At 49.4% G+C, this 24,182-nt stretch overlaps 1 protein-coding gene across 1 annotated transcript in view; it reads left to right on the top strand.

The window, feature by feature from the left end:
* Window positions 1-11,338: 11,338 nt before the first annotated feature.
* CD9 (CD9 molecule) overlaps window positions 11,339-24,182 on the top strand; it is a 34,096-nt gene continuing 21,252 nt past the window's right edge. Inside the window, exon 1 of the mRNA XM_037846245.1 lies at window positions 11,339-11,549. Within this exon, the coding sequence (XP_037702173.1) occupies window positions 11,484-11,549 (66 nt within the window). The 5' untranslated portion in view covers window positions 11,339-11,483. The remainder of the gene's footprint in view (window positions 11,550-24,182) is intronic.

The raw sequence follows: 24,182 nt of genomic DNA, 5'->3' as shown, positions 1-24,182 counted from the left end.
GAGAGTAATTTAATTAAATTATGGAAATGTTCAAACGCACACAAAAATAGCAAGAATAATATAATGAATACCATACACCCATCACCCAGCATCAATAATCACCATATTTTGCCATACTTATTTCAATTATCTTCCCCACTTTTGGAGGAGAGGGCTGAAAATTTCAAAGCAAATCCCAGATACATCATTCTACTCATTAGGACATCAGCTTCTATCTCTAAGAGATAAGAAATGTTTCAAAAACGGAACCACACTGCTGCCATCATCACCTATTAACATTAACAGTATTTCCTTAATACTTAGTTCATTTTTAAATTTCTCTAGTTGTCTCCAAAACTTTTTTTTAATAGTTGGTCTGTTTGAATTGAGATCCAAACAAGGCCCACACAGGGCATTTGGTTGCTATGACTCCTTAATCTCTCTTAATCTATAATAGTCTCCAACAGGGGCACGTTCCACTCTCTAGTCTTTTCTATCGTTAATTTTCTATCATATAAACAAATTATCTATGAAAAAATTACGTTTAGAGAAAAACGACAACTCTAATGCTCTATGGAGAGTTCAGCCTCACGAAGGGCTCTTGGAATGGCGGGTGAGGAGAGCAGCCCAAGTAGGGGGGGCCTGGATGTCCACCACCCTTCCACCAAAGGGGACGGTGAGGGCAGTGGAAGGGCCCCACCAAAGCCCCTGGTGGATGGGCAGAGTCGGGGAACCTGAGCTCTGGCAGGCTGGGGGGTTTCCTGGCCTGCTTGGCAGAAGTGGGTGGAAGGGTGGTGGGCACGCCCATGACGTAACTTAGCCTGGAGCAGTCCAAGGAAAGTCCCCTAAGCCGAGGACGCTGTGATTGTCCCAAATGCAGAGGTTGGTGAAAAACCACAGGAAACCCATCACCTACCCGACAGAGACCTACAACTCTTCTAGGCCTAAGTGTTGAGCCAAAGCACACCCCAGAATGGTCAACAGAGGAAAGTGGAGAAGGGTAAAGCATGAAGGGGAGAGGGACCAGAGTAAACTAGAAATCAGGAGACTGGTGCCACCAGCCACCTTGCCCTGTGCTGTAAAAGCCACCTGTAGACACATTCCCATGTGCAACCATGGCTGGGAGACCTAGAGGGGGGTGTCCATTCTCCCCACTTAAAACTCTAGCAGCTGGATCACAAAACCCGGTCCTACCAAGTTACCAAGCTCAGGTGTGGGGGGGTTGCTGCAGGAAGAATAGGAGTTTGCTGGGAGCAGGAAAGTTACTATAAACAAAGGAATGATGGGGTCAAAGGTGGGAACAAGCCCAGTGAGTTCAAAGAATTAAAAGTAAGGCAAAAAGGCTAAGTGCAGTGTGGCATCAAATGGATTCGGGAACACAAAAAGGAAATTAGAGGAAAAACTGGTGAAAGCTGAATGAAGTGTGCAGTTTAGTTAATCGTATCATACCAATGTGAATTGTTTAGTTTTGACAAATGCGCCATAATTGTATAAGATGTTAACAGTACAGGAAGCTGTACTGTCTTTGCAACTTTTCCATAATTCTAAAGTTACTGCAAAATAAAACATAGGAAGGAAGGAAGGAAGGGAGTGAGGGAGGAAGGGAATGACTAGAGCATAAAAAAAAAAAAAAAGACTGGAGCAGCTCTGGTAGAAGCAGGGAAAGTGGGCATCAGCGGAGGCCAGATAACCAAGGGCCCCATGTGCCAGGCAGTGGAGTGCAGACTTCACTGATCAGCAGGCACTGACTCCATGGCGATCACTGTCCCTGTCCTGAATGTTTCCCACAGGCCACAGGTGGACATTGGTGACAGCATCTCACCTTCCAGTTCATATTAACTGTATGCCACTTCCCCATACCTCCCTGAACCTACACCCTTGGCCCCAGGTCTTACACACCCAGACACACAGGCACACACACACACTGCCCTCTAGGATGAGCCTGTTGGGGAGACAAAAGAAGACAGACACAGGCTCTTCCTGAAGATGTTTATAGACTCATGACATCAGCCAAATGTCATAGGAAGCACAAACTGTCAGCAAAACAGATTTAGCTGCCGATATTTAAATTTCCCTAGTTGTCTCCAAAACTGGTGAGGATGTGGAGAAATGGGAACCCTTGCGCATTGTTAGTGGGACTGTAAAATGAAGTGGCCACAGTGGAGAACAGTTTGGCAGTTCCTCAGGGAGGTAAATGTATAATTACCATACGGCCTGGCAATCCCACTCCAAGGCATATACCCAACAGAACTGAAAGCAGGGACTCCAACAGATCCTTGTACACCAACGATCATGGCAACATTATGCAAAATAACCAAAAGGTGGATGCAACCCAAATGTCTACCAATAGATGATGGCTAAACAAAATGTGGTATATCCATACCATGGAATAGTATTCAGCCCTGAGAAGGAATGAAGTTCTGACACATGCTACAGCAAGGATGAACCTTTAAAATATTACACCCAGTGAAATGTCAGACACAAAAAGGACAAATATGGTTTCATTCCACTTATACAAAATATCTAGAATAAGAAAAATCATAAAGAAAGTAGAATACAGGTTACCATGGGGAATGGGGAGTTATACAGGTTTCTGTTTGGGATGACAGAAAAGTTTGGGTAATGGATGGTGATGACAGTAGCACAACAGTGTACATGTAAGTAATGCCACTGAATTGTACCCTTAAAAATGGTTAAAATGGCAAATTTCATGTTATGTATGTTTCCTCTCTCACACTTACATACAAAAGCAAATGAATAATGTTCTAAAATTGATTGTGGTGACAAAAACACAATATTTGATGATACTGTGAGCCATTGACTGTATTCTTTGGATGGATCATTTTGTATGTGAGTGTATCTTAATAAAATTGCATTTAAAAAGGGGAGGGGGGAGCAAATGAATGCCTGAAAACAAAGAGTCTAGTTACTTTATTTTCCCTTTGATAGAAATATTTCAGGGCCAGCTCAGGCTGAGCTGTGGTGTGAAGCTGAGATGTGAAGCAGGCAAAGGGCTAAGCCCAGTGCTTGCCCAACCCTCCAGGCCCACGGCTGCTGCCCTCCAAGGCTGGCCCAGCTGGCCCTCTGGGGTTTCTGACCCCCTGCAGCCTGTCACTGCCCTAACCCTTCCCTCTCTTTTCTGCAGTCTGTTTCCACCACAACCTACATCCCCAGTCAAGAGGCAAACTTCTCGTGAGCAGGACCAGCCTGACCCCCAGTAGATGTTTGGAGAATGAGTGGTGAACAAATGAAGAAATGAGCAGGTCACAGCTCACCCAGCAAAAACACTCAGAACACAGAGAACTTATTCTTCAATGAGCAAACTACGCTTAGCCTGCCCAATCTTGGGGCCATTGAGCTATTCTTTTTTCAAGTGTCTAAATTTTTTTCAACTTACTATTGCAGTGGCCACTATAGAGCACAAAATTTCATATTTTAACCACATTCAAGTGTACAATTCAGTAGTCTTACTCATATGCACAATATTGTGCCATTGAGCACAACCCAGTCCACTGCCCCATCCTGAGACTAAAATTAAAAACCAGATCTGTAAATGCCCTTACAGTTTGGAAAGCACATCCAACACCCAGATCTCATTTGACTCTTAGCAACAATGAAGTAGGAGTGTGTATTAAGCCTATTTTATGGATGAGGAAACTGAGTCTTAGAGAATTAAAGAACATGTCTCTGGGGTGAGCATGCACTGTGACTTGGACCTGGGACCGTAAATTCCAAACCTCAGGCTACTTTCTCATTGCTTCTCCACCCTAATATGCAGGAAACACCACACACACACACACACGCACACGCACACGCACGCACACACCAGAGCCTCTGCACCTCCTTCTGAATCCAGATTTGCCACCCAGAACAACCAAAGTCAGCAGCCACAGAGCTGACAGGAGCTGCAGCTGCTACGACAGGGCTGGCATCACCCACACACCCCAGCCATCCCCACCCCACATTTTGGCGAGACAGCAGAAACGTTCCCTGCTCTGCAGCTGTGGAAAAGGAGGTTCAGGAAGGCACAGACAGACACCAGCAGAGGCAGGGCCAAGATGCAAACTCACTGCCTGTCATCAGCCCTGAAGGCTCAGAGAGTCAGCTTGCTGGAAAGCGCCTTCAAGATCCACAACAGCCCCCTCACTCCTCTCCACCAGCAAAGGACAAAAAAGGCCAAGAATAGTGCATCAGTAACAGGCCCACTCACCCCCCGAAAGAAGCAGGTTAGCACCTGAGCTCTGCAGCCATACCACTTGGGTTCAAATCCTGGCTCTGCTGCTTCTCAGCAAGTTAAGGAACTTCCTTGTGCCTCGGTTTCCCCATTTGTAAGACAACAAGACTATCAAATTCATAGGGTTGGATTAAATGAGTTTAAACACAGCAGTTAGACCAATAACTGATATATCATATGTGCCCAACCGAGAGCATTAGCTCTTTAGATTTTTTTTTTCATGAAGTGTTAGGAAAGTACCTACAGGTACAACAGGAGCTAGTAATCTAGTCAGGGAGAATGTGTTTTTTTGTTTTTTTTAAGATGCATGAAACATGAAATTACTATTCAGGACAACATCTAACAAGTCTAGTGGGTGATTCAGAAAGACATTGCTGCACACGTGACAAGAGGGATGTGGTTGATTGAGTCCAGTACCCCAATTGAACAAGGCACACTCTTGAGGTTAGTCTGTGTTCCCGTGGGCTTGAGCCCATTTGTAAATAGGACCTTTCCAAGACATCATTTTAGTTGAGGTGTGACCAACTGAATCAGGGTGGGTCTTAATCCCTATTCCTGGAGGCCTTATAAAGAGAAGACACCAGAAGCCAGAGGAAGAGAAGGCCACAGGGATAAGCAGAAATCAGTGGAAACTGATAGATAAGACACAAGGAGAGAGAGAGGGCCACGTGAGAGGGGGCAGAGAGGCAAGCCAAGGAGCCCCAAGAAGTCTGGGAGAAAGCCAGCCCTGACAATGCCTTAATTTTGGACTTCCAGCCTTCCAAACTCTCAGCCAATAAATTCCTGTTGTTAAGCCAACCCATTGGGTGGTATCTGTCATTGCGGCCTGGAAATCTGCAGCAAGGGGGGATCAGTAGACTGAGATGACTTCAGGATGCCAAGGAAGGCAAGAGCTGAGCTGGCCTTGAAGATGGGAAGGCTGCATGAAGAAGAGATGAGGATGGACCAGGAGCCTGGGCTGGGGCAGGAGAGCAGAAAGGGGAGGTGGGAACCCAGGCATAGAGGAGGGAATGCCCATGGTAGCCCAGGAGCTGAACGGAATTATAAATATAGGTATAACAAGAGAGCAGAGGGCACTTATGATGATCTTAGAATCGGGACATTTAACAAATATTTATTGCACACCTACTATGTGTTGTGCGGTATTCAAGGCACTTGGGATGCATCAGAGACCAAAACAATCATCCCTCCCCACTCACATGAAGCTTACATTCTAGACGGAGGAGGCATATAATAAATAATGCACATACTAAGAAACTCTCCGCTCTCTTAGAAGGTCATGAGTGCTAGGGATATTAATTTAAAATTACAATTAGATGAGGGAAGTTGGGTAGTTTTTGAACAGGGAAAACAATGAGTATGAAAGAGTAAAGCAATGCTTTAGGAACATGACAAGGATATTGAACATTAATTAATTACAACTCTCCCCTCCCAATCTTCTCGGGAGGGAAGATACTAAGAAATGTGATTTGTTTTGCTGAGCGGGAGTAGTGTGAGGTTGGGGATATAAACTGGAAATGCTGAGCAAGAGCTAAATTGCTATACCTGAACTCATACAGTGGGCATCCCCAACTGGAGGAGAAGACAGAGGGGGCTCAAGGGTCTGGCAGGGGGCTGGGCTGGGGGCCAGGAGACAAGAGGTGGCTGCCGCAAAAGGAAGTTTGAGGAAAGGGATTTTCTTCAATATTGTTCCCTGGCAGGTAAGATGGAACCCCCTCATCCATCAGTCCATGAACTTCATAACACCACACTACTCACAGGTGGTTTCCACATTGACTGTATGTGTATTTAATGCAATGAGAAGAAGTTATGGGTGGGAACAGACCAGCCCAATCCCAATGAGTGTGCAAAACCATTGGTCCAATGATGTGTGCAGATTGGATAGGTGAATGGCAGGAGACAGGGATGAGGATGGGTTGTGAGGACCTGGCTCATCATAGGTGGTAGCAGGAGGAATGAAACATGAGGAACCAACACTGGGTTTAGAATCAGAAGACCTAGGGTCTGATCCTTACTCTGCCACTAAATCACTATATCCTGCTTTGACTTGACTCCTCATCTTCATATTGAACAACTTCTGCAGTACCTCCCACATTGACATGAGAGATTCCAAGAAAAGAGAATCCATTCACTAAGAGGGAGAGGAAGGAGTCACAGGTGATGTGAGGTTCGGGGGTGACTGATGGGAAAATGGGGGTGGGGGGACTAAAGAGAAAGAAAATCAGCTTTGGGTGTAGGGGGGTCCCCAGAGGTTATGAGTTCTGATCTCAATGTTTATTTTTGATAATTGTACTAGTTTCCTATTGCTGTTGTAACAAATTATCACAGGTTAGTAGTTTAAAACAATGCAAGCTTATCTTAAAGTTCTGAAGGTCAGAAGTCTAAAATGGGTCAGCAGAGCTGTCTTCCTTCTAGGGAAGATTTTGTGTCCCTGTCTTTTCCAGCTTCTGGACACTGCCCACATTCCTTGGTGCATGGTCTTGTATCACTCCAATCTCTGCTTCCATCACATCTCTTCTCTGACTCTGACCCCCCTGCCTCCCTCTTATAAGGACCCTTGTCATTACAGTGGGCTGACTGCGGTAACCCAGGATCATCTTCCTATCTGAAGATCCTTAACTTAATCATATCTGCAAAATCCCTTTTGCCAAGTAAGGTAACATATTCACAGGTTATGGGGACTGAGATGTGGACACATTTGGGGGGCCATTACTCAGCCTAGCACGTCACAGAAGATCATTAAAGTAGACATGCCTAACGGACCCCTGAATATCATGACTTGAGTTTAGAGAGGTCAGCTAAGAAAAGAAAATTGTGGGAGGCACAAGACGGGACGAGTTTGTGAAGAGAGAGCTGACAGAGAGGAGCAGATAGCTGAGGGCTAAACCCCAAGGAAGAGCCAACACTTTCCAGTTATTCCACAAACATTTACAGAATGCCTGCCCCAAGTCTGCAAGGGACTAGGCACTATGGGGAATACAGAAATTAATCAGATGCAAGTATTCTCTGGAGGATCTCACCACCAAAACGTGTGCACACAAAGAAACACGATGGAGGTCAGTGAGTCCAGGGGAGAGAGATTCAAGCAAGGTCATCCATGGAGGGAAAGACTGGAGGGTTCAAGGAGGGCTTTCATGAAGAGATGGCATTTGCATTTAGTAAGAGGAACAACAAAGAAGCTTCTAGAACGAAGGAGGTGAGCCAAGATGGTGTGGCATCAGGAACACAGAGGGAGAAGTGTCTAGAAAGAAGAGATGATCGGCAGGGTCAAACGCTGTAGCAGCACCATGGAGAAAACAGGCCCCCAAATGGCCCCTGGATGTGGTGGCAGGAAGGACCCCGGTGGCCTGTGAGCGTGCGGGTCCTGCCTGTTGCCTCATACAGCCCTGTCCCACGGCTGCAGGGATAAGCCGGGGAGACGGGTGTGGCTGATCATTACCATGTCCAGCTCCTGCCTGTTCAAACCTTACCACCAGGGGGCGCACAAGAGCCAAAGTGGGCCCTCAGCTGTGAAGGGTGGGGGTGGGGAGGGGGAGGGGTGCCCGTCTCCAGAACAAGAGGAAAAGTTTTCCCACTCCAACATCGCAAAGCCTGGAAAGCTTTGCTGCCTCCATGTGATCTCTGACTCAGAGGCTTACCCAGATTTTCCTCTTTCAGTCCAAGCAAACCAAATTTTTTCCATCTCTCCCTTTCTTGGTTGCGCGTAGCAACAAATGCCTATAACAAACACGTTTTGGCCAGGAGCCTTACTGCACACAGAATGTCAGAATGGAGGGGACAGCCAGCATCTCCTGATCCAAAACGCTCATCAGATAGGTGAGGAGACAGAGGCCCGGAGAGGAGGTGATTTGCCCAAAATAAACCAAAGAGTGACAGCAGAGAATTCTGGTCCATTCACTTCCAGCCCAATGTTCCTATATTATAGGGACTCCCTTGAATATATGTAATTTGGTACTTAATTGTAGGCCGCCCCTAATTGTTTCTTGAGTACCAATCTCCAACATCTTTTGAGCACTTCTCTGCCGGTCACTATACTAGTCCCTTTGTGTGGGTTATCTCATTTAATACAATTACCCCCAAGAAGTCACTTCTATTACAAGCATAAACATTTACCCAACTCCTACCACTTGCACTTGTTAATGCCTGTTAATGCTGGGGAGAATACAGATGAAATACTTTCTTTCCTTAGACGTGTTCTCTCTGGATAGGTGGACTTTTGCTGCACAGCACAATAGGACATTGTTTTCCTATCTCCCCTGCAGTATCTCAAATGCTGTTGTGCATGAACCATCCTCAGTGGATGCTAGATTAAGGTGAGTGAGTAACTGAAGTGAGAAAGCATCGCCAAAATTCTTCTGCTTTACCAGTTGTGGCATTAGGCTCAGTTGAAGGGACACCTCTTTTCTCTGCTTCCTGTCCACTATTGGTAGTTTCCCATGGGTGGCCGGCCAGCATGTGGCTTCATGCTTCTGAGCCTTTGCACATCCTTTTCCCTCTGCCTGGAATTCTGTCTTCCGCCTCACCTGCTGACCCTCCCTTCCAAAGGCAGCTACCATGTCCTCTGCTCTGGGAAGCCTCCTCTGATTCATGCAGACTTGGGGCTTGGGCCCCACTTGTTTCCAGGTCACCTCTTCCCCCAAGCAAAAGTCCCATGAGTTTGTACTTGTCTGTTAATGGGTCTCTCCCCCTTGCACTGAGATTCTTCCATGTGGGATAGAGATGGTTCATCTCTGTTTCCTCAGCATGTGGCACAATATGTGACACATACTAGGTTCTTCATAAATGTTTGGAGAACAAAGGAACAAAGCACTCCATAATCTGGATTCTGCTGTTCTGACTCAGCTCTTTCCCTCCACTCCTTCTTTCTCCACCTTGTGCTCCCCTCACTGGATTTTGCCATATACTCTCCAGACGCCAACCCATTGCCCCACCTTATTTCAGGCCTCTTCATCTCTCACCTGGACTATTCAACAGCCTCCTAACTGATCTCCCTGTGTTCATTGTCTGCCACCCCCACCCTACCCCCTACAGCCTACCCTCCCACCCCCAGCTACCCGAGCCATCAGATTCAGGTTCTCCATCAGCCTCTGCTCAACAGCCCCTAATGGCTCCCTGCTCTCTCCAACCTCAAAACAACTCAGTGGGCCTCTCCTCTCCATGATCCTCAGCTCACCTCTTTTCTCCCACTGTACCCTTTCCCTTTCAACCTTAGGATTGTCATTCCCCCCAGAAAATACCTCCCCTTTCAGTCCAATCCCCCTAAGCTCTGTGCCAAGGCCTGGAGTTACAAACAACACTCTTTATCCTCAAAGAGCTTACTGCCTGCCCCTCCTGCCTCCCACCCTACTTGTACCTAAAATACAGGTAGATATATTGGAACCACTCCCCTGCTTGAACCCTTCAGTGGATCCTTATATTCAGAGCACAAAGTTCAGGACCAGGAGATTCTTCTTCACCTTGTCCCTACCTAGGTCCCACTTCACCTCCCCACACACATACCTCCACTGTGAGCTCCAGTTATCACTCAACGCTCCCAGACCTCAAAGCCCCAGCCCCAGACTTGACCCAGGTTTGCCACAACTTTCCCTGTGCTTCTGCAGCATCACTTCCCAATGTGGGTCAGGGCCCCCTCCCCCAACCCCCACCCCATGAGCCCCCTTAGCCTCCAGGCCTCTCTATGACTCCACACATCACCCTCAGCCCATTGACTGGCTGTGGATCTGCCTCCCCCACTGGACAGGACCTGATCCCTTCTTTCAGCTCCTGCACCTAAGGAAATACCCTTTCTAAAGCAGATACTGAAAACTGTTTTTGAATGGATGATTAATGAATGAATGAGATCAGTTTTTACATAATAGTGCAGAACACAGTAAAAGATAGGAGTGCTAATCATGGCTGTTTCTGGTGGGTGAAATTTCGAGTTATATTCTTTTTACTTGTTGGGTTTGTTTTTTTTTTAAGTTTCTGTAATAAGCATATTTTGGCTTTCATAAAAAGAAAACACTAAAGGAAGCTTCCTTCTGAAAAAAAAAAAATTCAAGAAGTTGGGCGGCTTCAAAACAAACAAAAAAGAGAGAAAAGGGATCTCCTTATCCAGTCGACAGAATCAGAAAAGGAGCATTTAAAGAGCTATAGAATTTCTACAAGGGAAGAGGGAAGGGCCAGCGAGCCAGAAAATACCACGTACAGCGTTGGGCCACGTGATTGCGGAGTAGAGTGAGCCTCTGGGTCAGGCGGAATGGGGGTTTTAGGCCATTGAATGAAAGCTTTTGAGCAGACAAGCGTGCTCAGAGCCCTGCTTTTGGAGCATTAAAGGGACAACAGGGGGCAGAATCTAAGGACAAGGCTCAGTGGAAGGACGGAGTGGACGAGACCAGGCAAGAACGTACACCTGGCCAAAAGGCCCTCTCTTCCGCTCTCGGTTTGGGGCATCTACACCGCACATCCAGGAAGCGCTCCCAGACTGCCCCAACCTTCAGCCGTATTACTATACCGCCGTATTACTACCCGGTGATTGGTATTTGATCATTTCCATAAACCTCAGAGCTGTCTTCCCACCTGGACAGCAAGCTCATAATTCCTCTTACTCCACGTGATGTTCTTAATTAAAATATGCTCAGTGAGCGAAAGACTGCCAGGAACCTCCCAAGACAGAAATCAAGTCAGGGACTTCCCTTCAAATCGAGGCCATAGCAAAAAGAGCCCTCATTCAGCTGGCAGTCAGCCCTGGGTAGGGGGCCTTTAGCCCAGATGACCCGTTAAGGGTCTCCCAATGTAGACGGTTCCAGCTGGGTGTCCAGAGTCAACACGGGCAAAATCCAGAGGGAGAAGCCTTCATATAACTCCGTGGTAAAAGTGGCGGTCTGGAAAGACCCCAGGACGGTTGGGAGGCAAGGGGAGGAAGGAGGAAGACAGCGGGAAGGAGGGTTCAGCCCACTCTGTGGAGACAGCGCTGAACGGGAGGGAGGAGAGGAAAGAGGGAAGGACCGGCTCCGGGCGCGGCTGGGGCGGGGGGTTGGTGGAACTGGGCGCAGGGCGTGGGCGGGGCAGGTAAGGGGGGGGCAGGCGGGCCGGGGGGCGGGGTCGGCATCCCACTGCACATGCGCACCGCACCGGGCCGCGCGCTGTAAGGAGTGGTACTTTTAAAAAGTGCAGCCCGCGAGGCCCGCCTGCAGGGCCAGCACCTCCGTGCAAAACCTGGTCTTGCCTGTCCCAGCAGCGCGCGTCTCCGTCCCACACCAGTCCGACCCAGACCAGTCCAGTCCGCACCATGCCGGTCAAAGGAGGCATCAAGTGCATCAAATACCTGCTCTTTGGATTTAACTTCATCTTCTGGGTGAGTGAGCGCGACGGCCGCGTGCTCCTCCCCGGGCTCACCTGTTCCCGAGCCCGAGGCCGCGCGCCCCCGAGGGACACTGCCGCGGCCGGGGGGTGGGAGGCGGCAGCTGGCACTGCCCGCGCCGGGTAGACACCGAGCAGGAAGAGCAAGGAGCCTGCGGTCGCCAGCTGGCTTCTCGGTCGAGCCCCGAGACGGGCGGGGCGTGCCCGTCGTGGGGCGCTCATCCGAAGACGAGCCGGATGGGGGAAGGGAGGGTCCCTAGTGGACTGGGGCTCTGGAGACCGCTCCTGGCCCTCGCCTTCGCCGCGGTGTTTCGGGTGGGGCTGTGTCTGCCCCCACCCGGAACCCCTCCGAGCACAGGAGGGGAGAGCGGCAGGCGGGAACGGAGCACCCTTCGCCTGGGAGCTCAAGGCCCCTGGCCACGGAGGACTGTGGGGGGTGCGGTTCGTGGCCGGGGTGGGGGTCTCACTAGTGGTAGAGGCTCGCAGAGGGGAAGATCGGGCGCTCGGAAAGACTTGGGTGGAGCAGGGAGAGCTCGGCGAAGTCAAAGTTAACTCGTTTATGCTGGAGGGGAAGGGGCGCGCCGGTCGGGGGTGTCCGAGTGACAGTTGTCCCGAGGTGTTTTTCCGACTCTTTCCGGATGGGCAACAAAGGGGAGCCCCAGCCCCCTCCGTCCTCGAGAGGAACCTCGGAGGCCCCCACTTTTCTCAGACTTTAGTGCTGAGTCGCCGTGAGAAAGTCCGAGCAACCTCGGAGCTACCTGAAAGACGAGCTTGTCTCGATTTTTTTTTCTTTTCTTTTTTTTCAAGGGCGATAAGTATCTTAACTGGTGAGAACTCTGGGAAAATTGGGGAGAGGTGGAGGGGAAGATCCCTATCGGCGCCTCTAGCGCGGGGAGTCCAGTGTTTCTCCATTTCCGTTCGGGATCAGGTGGCGACCTCGCCCCTTCCTCTGCCAGCCCACCTAGCGGCAAGGCGGGGCCGCAGTGTTGGCTCACCTGGATAGCACACTGGGGCCGGGCGTCCAGGGACACCCACTGCCAGCCACACTCAGCCGTCTGCAAATGGGACTACGAAGAGGAGCAATATAATAGTGTCCACTTCACACCCTCCCTTAGGGGATTCGGGGAACATACAGGGACAGAAGCAAGGAATAGGGGACCTTTGTGTCCTGGTGCTGAGAGCCACATCCCCTGCACACGGGGAGACAATATTTGCCCCTCTGCGGGCAGGAAGGGGTTTGAAAAGACAGGTCTGAAGAATCCTGCCAGCAGAGGCTTGTGATAAGAAAATGCACTGGTCTCCCTGGAGTTGGTTGCTGGAGTCTCCACAAACCTCCAGACAAATCTCCTAAGATTTCATCCTGTCCCCTGCATTGAAGGGGTGGTAGGAGAGCAGTTCTCCAGCCTGCAGAGACTGACCTGCCCTTGCAAGTCACTACAGCCTACACACACCCTGGTGAGGATGGTGCATAGGTGTGGCCCTGCCCAGCTCTTGGTCTGCTCTAGGGAGACCCTGCCTGCAGTGGGTGCCCCCTCCCCCTGCTGTTCCCACCAGCCCCTGTGGCTGGTCAGTGGCTTGGCCTTCTCCTCTCACCAAACCTCTGGCACCAGAAAAGAATGCTGGAAGGCGGCCTGGCCCCACCCCTCTCCACCCATGTCCTTTGAGGAGCACTCTACTCTCCCAGCAGGCTATTGGTCAGCTGTCAGCTGTCTGCCTAGGCTGCATCAGGGTCTTAGGGAGAAAGGGGGGTGGGCACCACCGTGGTGTGCCTCCATGCCCCACATCTGCCCAGGAGCCTGATGGGAAGCACCCAGGGCCACCCCAGTGTCCGCTCAGGCCCCTGCTGCTGACCCCAGCCTGCCACCCACTCATGTTCAGAGTTGGCCCTACCTGGGCCAGGTGCTGCTGGTCGGCTATGGAGTCTGAAACAGGAAGAATGTTTAGGTTTAGAGTTGCAATTGGCTTTAGAGTTCATCCAATCCAGTCCTCTTATTCATGGTAGGAAGCTGAGAACCAGAGAGGGGGTGATCTGGCCAGGATCACACAGCTAGTTGGAGACCAAGTCAAGACCACAACCCCCAGGTCCCCTCCATCAGTTGGTCCTCCCCTGTCGCCATCCCTAGGAGATGATGGAATAAAGGAATGTTGTGATCCACTTGTACAGTGTTTTATAGTCTGCAAAGTCCTTTCTTTTCCAAAGCCCATGATATAGCCAAAGCAGGAAGCATTATTGCCATGACCTTGAGGAGGGCACCTGGTCCCCAGAGAGGTTAAGTGGCTTGTCCAGAGTCAAGGCAGGACAGTATCAGGAGCAGGTCTTGTTGGCTTCGAGTCCAGGACACTTTCCATCACCATGTGTTGCCTTACTAGCTGGATTTGGATGCTGGATGGAAATGAGAGAAAGGGTGGGAACAGGCTTTCAAAAAAATATCTTTTAAGGGAAACTATGATCTAAGGGAATTGCTTGGATTGTTATGATGTCACCACTTCCTTTTCTCTCTTGAGACAAAGAACTTTTAGATTTGTCATTGGGACCAGTGTGGACCTTGAGAAGTAGGAGTTGTAGGGCCAGGGGCCAACCAAAAGCCTCATGAACAGAGGATGCTATGAGGGGACCACTGGGGTGGGTACCACTTCCCATCCCCTCTCTCATCCCTGCAGGACACTTGGTGACAGCTCAGCCAGGGCTGCCTACCCTCCCCAAATAAGGCCTCTGACGTCCACAGCCAAACTAGCAATCTATCTGTTCTTCCAATGCCCCCGAAACCCGAACCTCCTAGCTATATTTTGGTTGTTTCTGCATTTCCTTCAGACCTCTCTACCCACCCACCCCCAAAAAAAGGTGGAGAGGAAAAACATCTTACTGATGTCCGAGTGACAGACAGCACACATATGTAAAGCTGTGAAGTGGAAGACCATGGCTAGGGCCCGGCCAGGAATACATATTTCCCATTCTGTCACCCACTCCCCTCTGGCCAAATCCTGCACAGTGAGGGCTTCCTGCCCTCCTCAAGGTCAGGCAAGGGGCTGAGTTCCTTAGGGCAAAGGAGAGAAGTGGTGGCTATACTGAGAGCCCCACTTCCCTCTGCCCCTTTGCTCATGGCCTCTACCCCACATTCTCCCTCACTGATAGAAATAGCTGGGGGGGGGGGGGGGGCTCGTTCTCAAGAAATGGAGTCTACCAGCCCCAGCAGAGGCTGCTTGAAAACAGGACACTGGACTGAGAATTCAGAGATCTGGATGTTAGTCCAGCTCTGCCCCCTTCACTTGGAAGCCTTGGGCAAAGGTCACTTTTGTGCTCCAGATCTCATTTTCCTCATCTGTAAAACAAACTGATTGGAGCAAATGGTCTTTCAAGGTCCCTTCAAGGTCGGGGTATAAAACTAGCTCCCACCCCCACTGCCCACAACAAAAGGACTTTCCCACACCACCCAAGATAGGAAGGAGTTCGGAAACATGGAACTCAGCCTCGCTTTTAGAAGCCTCTCAGCCTTGAACTCCAAATCCAATTCTTGCCTCTCTTTCCTGTTACCTCACAGTTCCCCCTACTCACTCTGGGTAGGGTCTTTCTGCTGGAGGGTGGGTGGAGTTCTCTATTGACAGATGCCTTTTCGTTATATCTCAGCTGTTTGTGGTAGGACAGACCAGAGGGGGCTGTGAGGGTTAAATGAGAAAGAGTATAGAATGCACTTAGCATAATAGCATAATACTAGGTGCACAAACTCCTAACTGACACGCTGTTGTTATTTATTGGTTGAGGCGGTGGGGAAGGTGGGAGCAATTCCCTGAGGAGTGTGAAAGTTTAAACCCAGGTGTAGCCAGGAGCACCCTCCAGATCCACACACATGCCTCCTTTCTTTTCTTTCTCGTCCTGCACTAGTGCCAGCCTCCTTCAGGCCACCCGTGGCTCTGCAGTGCCCACATCAAAACACTGACTCCATTTCATGCGTTGCTACATGTTTGACTGTGGGGTGGCCCCATCTGAAAATAGAACTGCATGGCAGAAAAGCCCTAAGACATCAGGATTCTGGGTCTGAGCAGAGGATGAACTAGGTGGGGGTAGCAGTGGCAGAAAGCCCCTGTCACCCAACCTGTGGCTTTACCCAGAAGCTGGTTGGGGCAGAGCAAGTTGCTAGGACTGTTGCATAAAATGGCTTCTCCCTCTGGCATCCGGAAGGCCTGAGCTGGCGGAAAAGCTGGCTGTTTGTCCTGAAGCTGGCAGATTTGGGAGAGGTGGGGTGAGGCCAAGTGTCATCTTCTGCTAAGAAAAATACAACTTCTCCCCTGCCAGAGGCTTTATGATCTCTCCCTGCCCATACATACAACCTTTTCCCGTAATGGTTGTCTACAACACAGGTCTGATTCCTGATCTTTTTCCATGTGATGGGGAAGTTCCCTACACACACAAACATACACTCCACCCTTTCTTTTCACAGTGGCCCACAGCACTATTCCAGGCCCTGCTCTTTAGTGCCCAAAGGAAGCGGCTGCTGGTTGAGACCTGAATTTAGATCTGCGTTGATAAGGCCGCCCTCCCAGAGGTCTTAATCTTCTAAATGAGGCTTCTGCAGTTCCAGACCTCACAAATCACCCTTCTCACACCCTCCTTTTGGGAGCAACATCAAAAGTGCCTCTTCCGCCTTACACACAGAACAGAGCGTCTTGTGTTTGTTTCGTCTGTTCTCCTGTCCAGTTCCATTTTATGAGGAGGCGTGCCTTTTGGAGTGGGTCACGCTGTTTGGCATTTAATAATACCTTGGATTTACAAAAGCACCTTTTCTTCTGAAGAACACAGACCTCGATAGTGCCTGCCTGGCTGCATCTGGCCGTGACGGCAAAACGCCCGAGGTCACCAGGTCACCTTGGTTTCCGTGGTCCTGTGGCCACCCGACTGGAAGTGTTTTCGTGATAGACTGTGGAGTTGGGGGAAAGCGGGTGAGGTCTAGAAGAGGGTGAATCTGGGCCCCTCTCCAAGTCAGACTGCTTCATGTTCCCCTCCTCCTTGACCAGGCTGATCATCATCTCAGGAATCCACATCCCCAAATGATCCCTGTAGTCCTCAGGGGCAGGACCAGGGAAGATCAGGCCAAGCCTTCCAGTTTCCATATTTATTTCTGCATATTTATATCCTGAGTGCCTCCCTCCCCCAGGGAGGGTGAAGTGGACTTTATTTGGATCTACCATGGGTCTTTCCAACCAAAGCCTTGCAGAATGGCAAATACATCAGTATCTCAGGGTTTGAAAATCAGGGTAAGAGCCTGTAGGAACCATCACCCAATACCAGGAGAGATTCTTTGCAACTGAGGTAATTCAGGAGACCAAAAGGGCTAATCTTAATTTAATACATTTTTTTTTAAATTTAAAGTTTAGAGTCCTAACTGCAGATCATTTGCCTGTTTCATTCTGTGGAAAAAGTAATGCTTGTCCAGGGACGTTTTCGTTTTCCATTAAGTGATGGCATGCAGCTGTTGTGGAAAGCAGCCTCCTGCCCTAGATGAAATGATTTTATAATAATTACGCCCATCTGGTAGTCTCCCTCCACACTCACCCCATCCCAACCCCTCACCCCCACCCCCAAGAAAAAACAGTTGTGGATCATTTTTAAGCACTGTGTGCTGCCATCCTGGTCTGATGGGTCTTAACCTTTTAAGGAATTTCAGGAAATAAGTGAGACTTACCTCCAGGAAATGCCCATTTTATGGCCTTTTTTCTGGGGGTCTGTGACATGGACTCAGGTTGGTTTTCCTCCTTCATGTCCAGACAACCTTCTGTGCCGCGAATCCCATGTTCCTGCCCTGGGAAGCAGGCTGCCTCGCCGCCACCCAGGGGCCACATGGGAGAATGGCGAGGAAGTCTGAGGAAGGCATTAGAGAGTTCTAGTTCCCATGGTGGTTGAGGGGAGCCCACCAGTCTGGGCTCCCCACCCATCCCTGCTCTGACTCTCCACTTCATCATTGCCCGAGGAAGAGCTTTGAACTCTCGATTAATTTCATGGGTGTTGCTCTGTATTTCTAATCCACATGAAGTGTCTAATTTATGAGCTTCCAGCCAAATTTTGCCTCTTGAGTTAGGTTTTCCCCTAGCTTGGGTGATTTCTTTGTTCCAGAACAGCAGTGTTCTGATGTTCTCTTCTCCTTCCCACCAAATGGAGACTGGAAGGCTCAGCTCAGCCTGACCTTCTCTGGTCCTGCCCCTGAGGACTATGGAGAGGGAGAAATAAATGTCTCTTGGGGGATCATCTGGGGCTTTGAACTCCTGGGGAGAGAGATAATAAGCAGCCTGGTTAAGTAGCAGGGAAGATGAAGCAGTCTAACTTGGAAAGGGCCCCGGATCCATTTGATTCAAGGGAAGGGCCCTGGGTAGAGAGGTCCGGGGACTGTTGCCTTGGAGAAAAAGTCAGAAATCTGGCTTTAAGGGATCTTCTTTTCAATCCTCTTGCGAAACATTATGTAGGCGAGCAGAAATGGCAGCTCTTGCACTGTTAGGAAGTAATCCTTCAAAGCTCACCCAACGCACATCCAAGCTTCCAGTGAAAACCCCTTGGGCCTGGGCAGGCCAATGGCCTGTGACTGCTGCCAAGCACCCACCTCCAAACCGAAGTTCTCAGCTTCCAAGAAGTGGCAGCCCCTTGCTTCCACTCCCACTCTGCTCTCTGTGTTAAAGCCCCGATGCAGAAATAACACAGTGTAGGGGTCAAAGGAGAAAATCCTTGCCTTGGCATTAAAAAGACCACAAAGAAAATTGAACAGTTTTATTGAATTCAAAACCGATTTCTATAACATTTTCGTTTATTTTTAAAACTACATGAATTAAGTCAATAGGATGGTAAAATTGATTTATTTAAACTTTAAATCAAAAGATCAGCAAAACTGCTTTCACATCTGTTGGAGAACCCGTTGCTTTCCAAGCCGATAGAAGTTTAGTGTTGTTTATAGATGGTTTATTTACAGATATGAATCAAAATCACCTTTCCCCTTCCACGTGAGCAGATCCAGTGTGCTCATATGTCCACGCAGCTCAGCTCAATGCCCCACCTCCGAGGGGTGCCTCAGGAGTGGGGACCAGCCCACACCTCCCTCTCCAGCACCCCCTACTCCAACAGAGGACTGCGCACTCCAGACACTGGAGACCCTTCCCACTAAACTCTCCCTTCTGCTCCCCCAAAGCAACGTGAACACCTTCTCTCTTGTAATGTGGGGTGGTGGATTTAAATCTATTTACATTACCTTCAGACTTTTTAAACGTTCTTTATACAAGCCAGGAAAATCTTTCCATCCTGTACTTTCTCCCACTCCAGTCAAATTATAGCCCTGATTCTTTAGGACATATAACCCTTTAGAGACTCAGAAAACTTACTTCCAAACAGACATCAGATTCTATTCCAGCGCTGGGGAAGGACACTTAGTCCTTCTTCGTAGTGGGCAGCTGGCATCACTCTCATGTCCCAGGTGCCTCGCAGCACGTGTCTTACTCAGGGCTGGAACACAGAAGCCTCTGGTGATGCCATCATGTACCTTTGCCATTTGCTGGCACATGGTGCTTTGGGGAAAGGGTTAAAGGCTCTGGATCCCACTTTGGGGCTATTCCCATAGGGCTTGCAAAGGCAGTGGACACTTGACGGGCTGCAGCCCTGTCTGTTCACAGTGGCCAATGGGCAGCTGCAGCAGCATCTGTACTGGCCAAATATGCAGCAGTCGCAAAGCTAGGATGAGAAGAAAACTTGCCAAGTTACTCTGGGGAATCTGTTTCCCAGAGCAGTGCTTGTGGCTGCACTGACTTTCTGGCCACTTGGAGTGAGGGCGTGGGCGAAACCCCCGGGCCAGAGGGCAGCCAGAGGAAGCAAAGGCTGTTTCTATAGACCCTGTCCATCAGGCAGTGTCCCAGAAAGAAGCCGATTTTGGGTGGCATCTCAGCCCAGGTGGCCATTGCAGGTGCCTTCCTGTGGGTGAGGAGGTGGGCGTCTCTAAGGGGCCTTTGAGGATACAAGGTGTAACTTTCGAAATGGGACCAGATATTGCTATGAGGGAGAAAGGACTAAAGGGGAAAACTCTGGCTCTGGAAGAAAAGAAAAAGGTCAAAAAGACAGGAGAGTTTAGCGGAATGAGAATTGGGGCTTTGCAGTCAGACAGTGCTGGGTTCAAATTCTGTCATTTATTTGCTCTGTGATCTCAGCAAGCTACTTAACTTTTGTGCCTGAGTTTCTCACCTAATAAATGGAAGATAATATTATCTATCTCAGAGGTCTCTTGTGAAAATTAGAGATAACTCCGGTGAAGTCCTTAGGGTGGGGTTTGGGACACAGATAGTAAATATTTTGAGTGTTTGTTATCAAATAATTAAGAAACTTAAAATGAAGGCAGGGTCATGGCAGAAGAATAGGGTAGATGATAGGTTAGACACAGCAGTTTGGGAACCTTGGCTCTCACCCCGTCTTTGCTGGTTTGGGGTTGGAATGCCCCGGGATGCAGGAGGAGGGCTGTTGACCTGAACTGTGCCGGGGTGCCTTTTGCTTATTACACTGCTGGTCCACACACCCCATGCATTGCTTGAAAGCTCTGGAAAAGAAGTGGCATCTCCCATCTCTCAGAGCCTTGGAAGAATGAGTGCTAGCCAGTCCACATGGCTAAAGTATAAGAGTGTGTGTGTGTATGTGTGTGCGTGTGTGTCTGTGTCTGTGAGAATAATCTCCAGCCATCTTTGTGAGACATACACAATGGAAAACACATGTGTGTTATTTTGGAATTTAAAAAGCAAAACATCCCCAAAACAATCCCCCACGTCAGATGATTTTGGTTAAGACCAGAATGCCTGCTTTCAGCAGAAACGGAATTTGGGGGTTGGCCGGTGTATGCTACGTGTCTGGCAAGCAGGCAGTGGAAACTTAAAATGAGGTTTCTTGTTTAGAAAGAGACTACCTTGGGCCAGAGCCCTACCTCCCAGTCCCTCAGCCTCAAACTGTGTATACCAGCAAACTATGTCTGCTGAACCTTCTCTCCTCTCCATGGCAGCTAAGGCTCTAGTTTTCAAATAATGCTGACTTCTTCCTTGAAGGAGGATTTCTCAATTCTTGAACTTGTTCAGAGCAAGTAGCTGCCTAATTTCCATAAAGGGGTGCTGAGAAAAAGCCTACAGGGCCCTTCACCCCTGCCACACCCGGAGAGGGGACAGAGCTACCTCCCTTCCATCAGGAATTGGACTGTGGTCTCTGTTTGGCCCGTGCCGTGCAGGAAGCTGAATCCCAGAGTCGCTCCATCCCTGTTCTGTGGCCATGGACAGGTGTCTGCCTCTCTGTGTGTCTCCTCATCTCTAAACTAGGCTGTTAATAGCTACTCACAGGCCTTCCCACCAGCACCCTCAGAATCGAACTCGGATTCCTAAGAATGGGAGTGGAGGTTGAGGAGGAGCAGCGGGGCCTCACATTTGTTCCTCTTTTCCCCTCCAAACAGGACCCCCCAAGTGCAGAGTCCCAGAAAGGGAGGCCCCAGAGGGACTAAACATGGACTTAGGGCAACATCAGTACATGTAACGCCAGGTCATGCAGGGGGAGATAAGTGCTTTTTTGATCTTCTCTATATTTACTGTACAATTTTTATTTTTTTTTTAAATGTTAAATTAGATGGATGGTGGTGTGGGAACCATAATCTTCAGTGTTTGGGCACTACATGGCCACAAAAGGCAGAATCTGCCTCCCCCAGCCCAAGGCCACCCTCAGTGACCAGGTTTCTTCCCAAAGGGCCTGGCTTCTTGGGGATGGTTGGGGTTTTTTTTTATGTCAACCCCCAAACCTGCCCCAATGCCATAAAAGAACAACCTGTAGTAGCAGGAGGTGATCTGTGCCCAGGGGTAAGTGTCAGGATTAAGTGCCTAGGTTGTGTTTCCTTAGCAGTGGGCCTGATCCCATCAGCATTGGAATCCCTGAGCAGGAGGGGGATTGGCTTGTTAGAAATGCAGATACCCGTGCAAAGGCAGCAAGTAGTGGCTGTCCTTGAGCGCACTGAGGGTGATGGTTAGGAGGAATGCAAGGCAGACCTAAAGCCAAAGTCGTTGTCGCAGGGCCTGGCTCACGGTGAGAGCTCAGATGTTAGCTGCTTTGGGCTGTTGACAGTGTTGCTACTACTACTCTGTGGTTTTTCAGAGATTAGGGTTGTCCTAAATGTCCACATTCATCCATATTCTGCTGCTTCAATTCAGTGAAACCAAATCACACAGGATTGCTCAAAGCTGAAATTTTACCTCTTGTCTTCTCTTTCAGAACATGAATTTCAGTGGGGACTAGTGATGAGGGGGGCTTTCTCTTTCTATCTACAAAACACTCATTGCAGAGATTCCCTAAATAGGGGACGCAGGTGGGGAGAAGGCCAGTTTTGCACTTGGCTGGAAGTGCACCCATAAGGACACACGGTCAGCCAAGGGTCCCCTTGCAGAGCCTAACTTGTGGCTTAATTTAACAATAGGAATCAAAAGGGAGGAAAGGCCACTTTGTCCCAAACCAAGAAAGGTAGCCTCAGCGGCCTCTACTTCCTTTCACTCCTTGTGCTTCCCAAAAGAGGGTTGTTTCCTCTTACCTAGAACTTTCATGACACCTAGAACCCCCAAGACCAGTCCCGGAGATGGGCAGAGCCAAAGCCCCTCTTGCATCTGCACCAGCAGGACACTGCAGGGGTGCAGGAGAGGACGGTGGAGAGGCACCCTCACCCTGGGATCGGGTGACAGTGGGCTGGAGGCCTCCACCTCTCCAAGCCATGTGCAAGTCCCAGCCTCAACAGTGGAAGTGAGAGAAGGACAAAGAGGACAAACCCAAGGGAGGGGTTAGTGGTCGGGCACCTGTCCCCCTCTGGGCCCTTACCTAGGCTGGGTCAGCGCCCTCTATCCCAGTCCCCTAGTTGCACACAGGAGGTTCTTCTCACCCAAGTTAGTTTTAAGTCAAAGCATTTTGCTCAAGTCAGCACAGCCAGGCCTTTTCCCTGCCTCCCAAGAAAAATTCCTAGGGATTCCCAGTCTTCCCACTCACCTCCTGGCAGTGAGGGAGTGCAGTGTGCCCAGAAGAGTGTAGCTTAGTGTTGTCTGCCTGGTTCAGGTTTCTCTCTGCCTCTTTCTGGCTGTGTTTTTTGGGGTGAGTTGCTTACCATCCCTGAGCCTGTTCCATGTATAAAATAAGAGCCGTGAGAGGCTTCAATGAGATAATATTCTAAAGCATCTCCCATAAGGCCCAACACCCAGGGGGTACTGAATGGATTGTAACTACTACTTTTGTTTATGTTGTTAATATTATTTATTTCATTTGCTCTTCCCTGTCCTCTGGAGGAGTTGCTAGTGGACAGAAAAGCCTGCCAGAAGTCAATTGAGCCCTAAGGCTAAATAACCTACAACTTAACTATCAGCTTCTACATGTATTCTTAAAAAAAAAAAAAAAAATTCTGGAATTTAAGGTGGTTTGGGGAAAACAATCCACTGTCTCATACATAGCAGCAGCCTGGCCTAGGGAGGAAGTTTTTTCCCAGAGTGCCTGCCCTCCCCAGAGGCTGTGTGTGCCAGAGTCATTGTGGACTCTGTGCCTCACCTGGGCGGGAGCCTGTGTGCTGCACGGAAGCCAAACGCAGGTTCCAACTTGAACCATTGACTGTGATGCCCCAGGCTCAGGGGGTGCGATGCGGGATGGTCCGTTGAGTATCTCTTCTTCCTTACCTCCTGCTTCCTTCCAGCCGACCTCACTGTATCCTCACCCCCCACTGTCGCCATGCTGCAGGCCCAAAGCAGTCCTCAGGCCCACTCCCCTTGGGTTTCCAGTGGCTGTCAGGACATGTGACCCCACATTCTGCAGATCTCACTGTAAAGTGGAAGGGCAGCATATGTTGCCTGCAGGCTGAGGCTGTGAGCTCTCCCTTAGACGGACAAGGAAACTTGAGCTCAGAGAAAGCTCCTACTTCCAATCCTTGGCTTCATGCTTTTCAGCACTGCTTAGAAAATGATTCTCTGTGTTCAGAACCCCAAGAGAGAACTTTTCCATGTGTTTTCCTGATTATTTCGGTTTTTAAATAAAGACCTTAGAGCTGCCTGGTTCTCAAACTTGGGCGTGCATCAGAGTCACCAGGAATCATAATCTCTGGTTAAAACCCAAATGGCTGGCCCCACCCAGAGTTTCTAATTTAGGATGGGGACTTCAAATGTGCATGTCTAACGACTTCCCAGGAGAGGCTGCTGGTCTGGGAACCACCCTTGAAGAACCATTGCCCTGGAAGGAAGTTTCCGGGGTTGTCTTTGAAGATACAAACTTCTGACAATCTGAGTACTGCCCTAAGGCTCGACAGAAACCCCCAGAACAGAATGAGTCTAGAGAGAAGAGATGACCCAGGCTGCGGCTGCCCCGAATGCACCCCATTCACAGGGGACACTTTTGTTCTCTAGGCTCTTATCTCTGGGGCTTTCCAATGCATCTCATAAAACCCATTATTAATATGCCCTTGTTGATATCTTTACATCCTGCCATGAATTAACAGCTTACTCGTGACCCTTGATGAAAGCAAGTCATGGCAGTTTTCTCTGCTGCTGAGAGTGGAGTTGGTGTTTTTGTTGCTTTTTTTACCGTGTGGCAGGACTGGATGAGGGAGGAGCTCCACAGGCCCCTAGC

Source organism: Choloepus didactylus, chromosome 8 (genome assembly GCF_015220235.1).
Source record: "Choloepus didactylus isolate mChoDid1 chromosome 8, mChoDid1.pri, whole genome shotgun sequence".
Classification (NCBI taxonomy): Eukaryota; Metazoa; Chordata; class Mammalia; order Pilosa; family Megalonychidae; genus Choloepus; species Choloepus didactylus.
The sequence above is the reverse complement of the archived record's forward strand: the minus strand, read 5'-3'. Positions and strand labels throughout refer to the sequence as shown.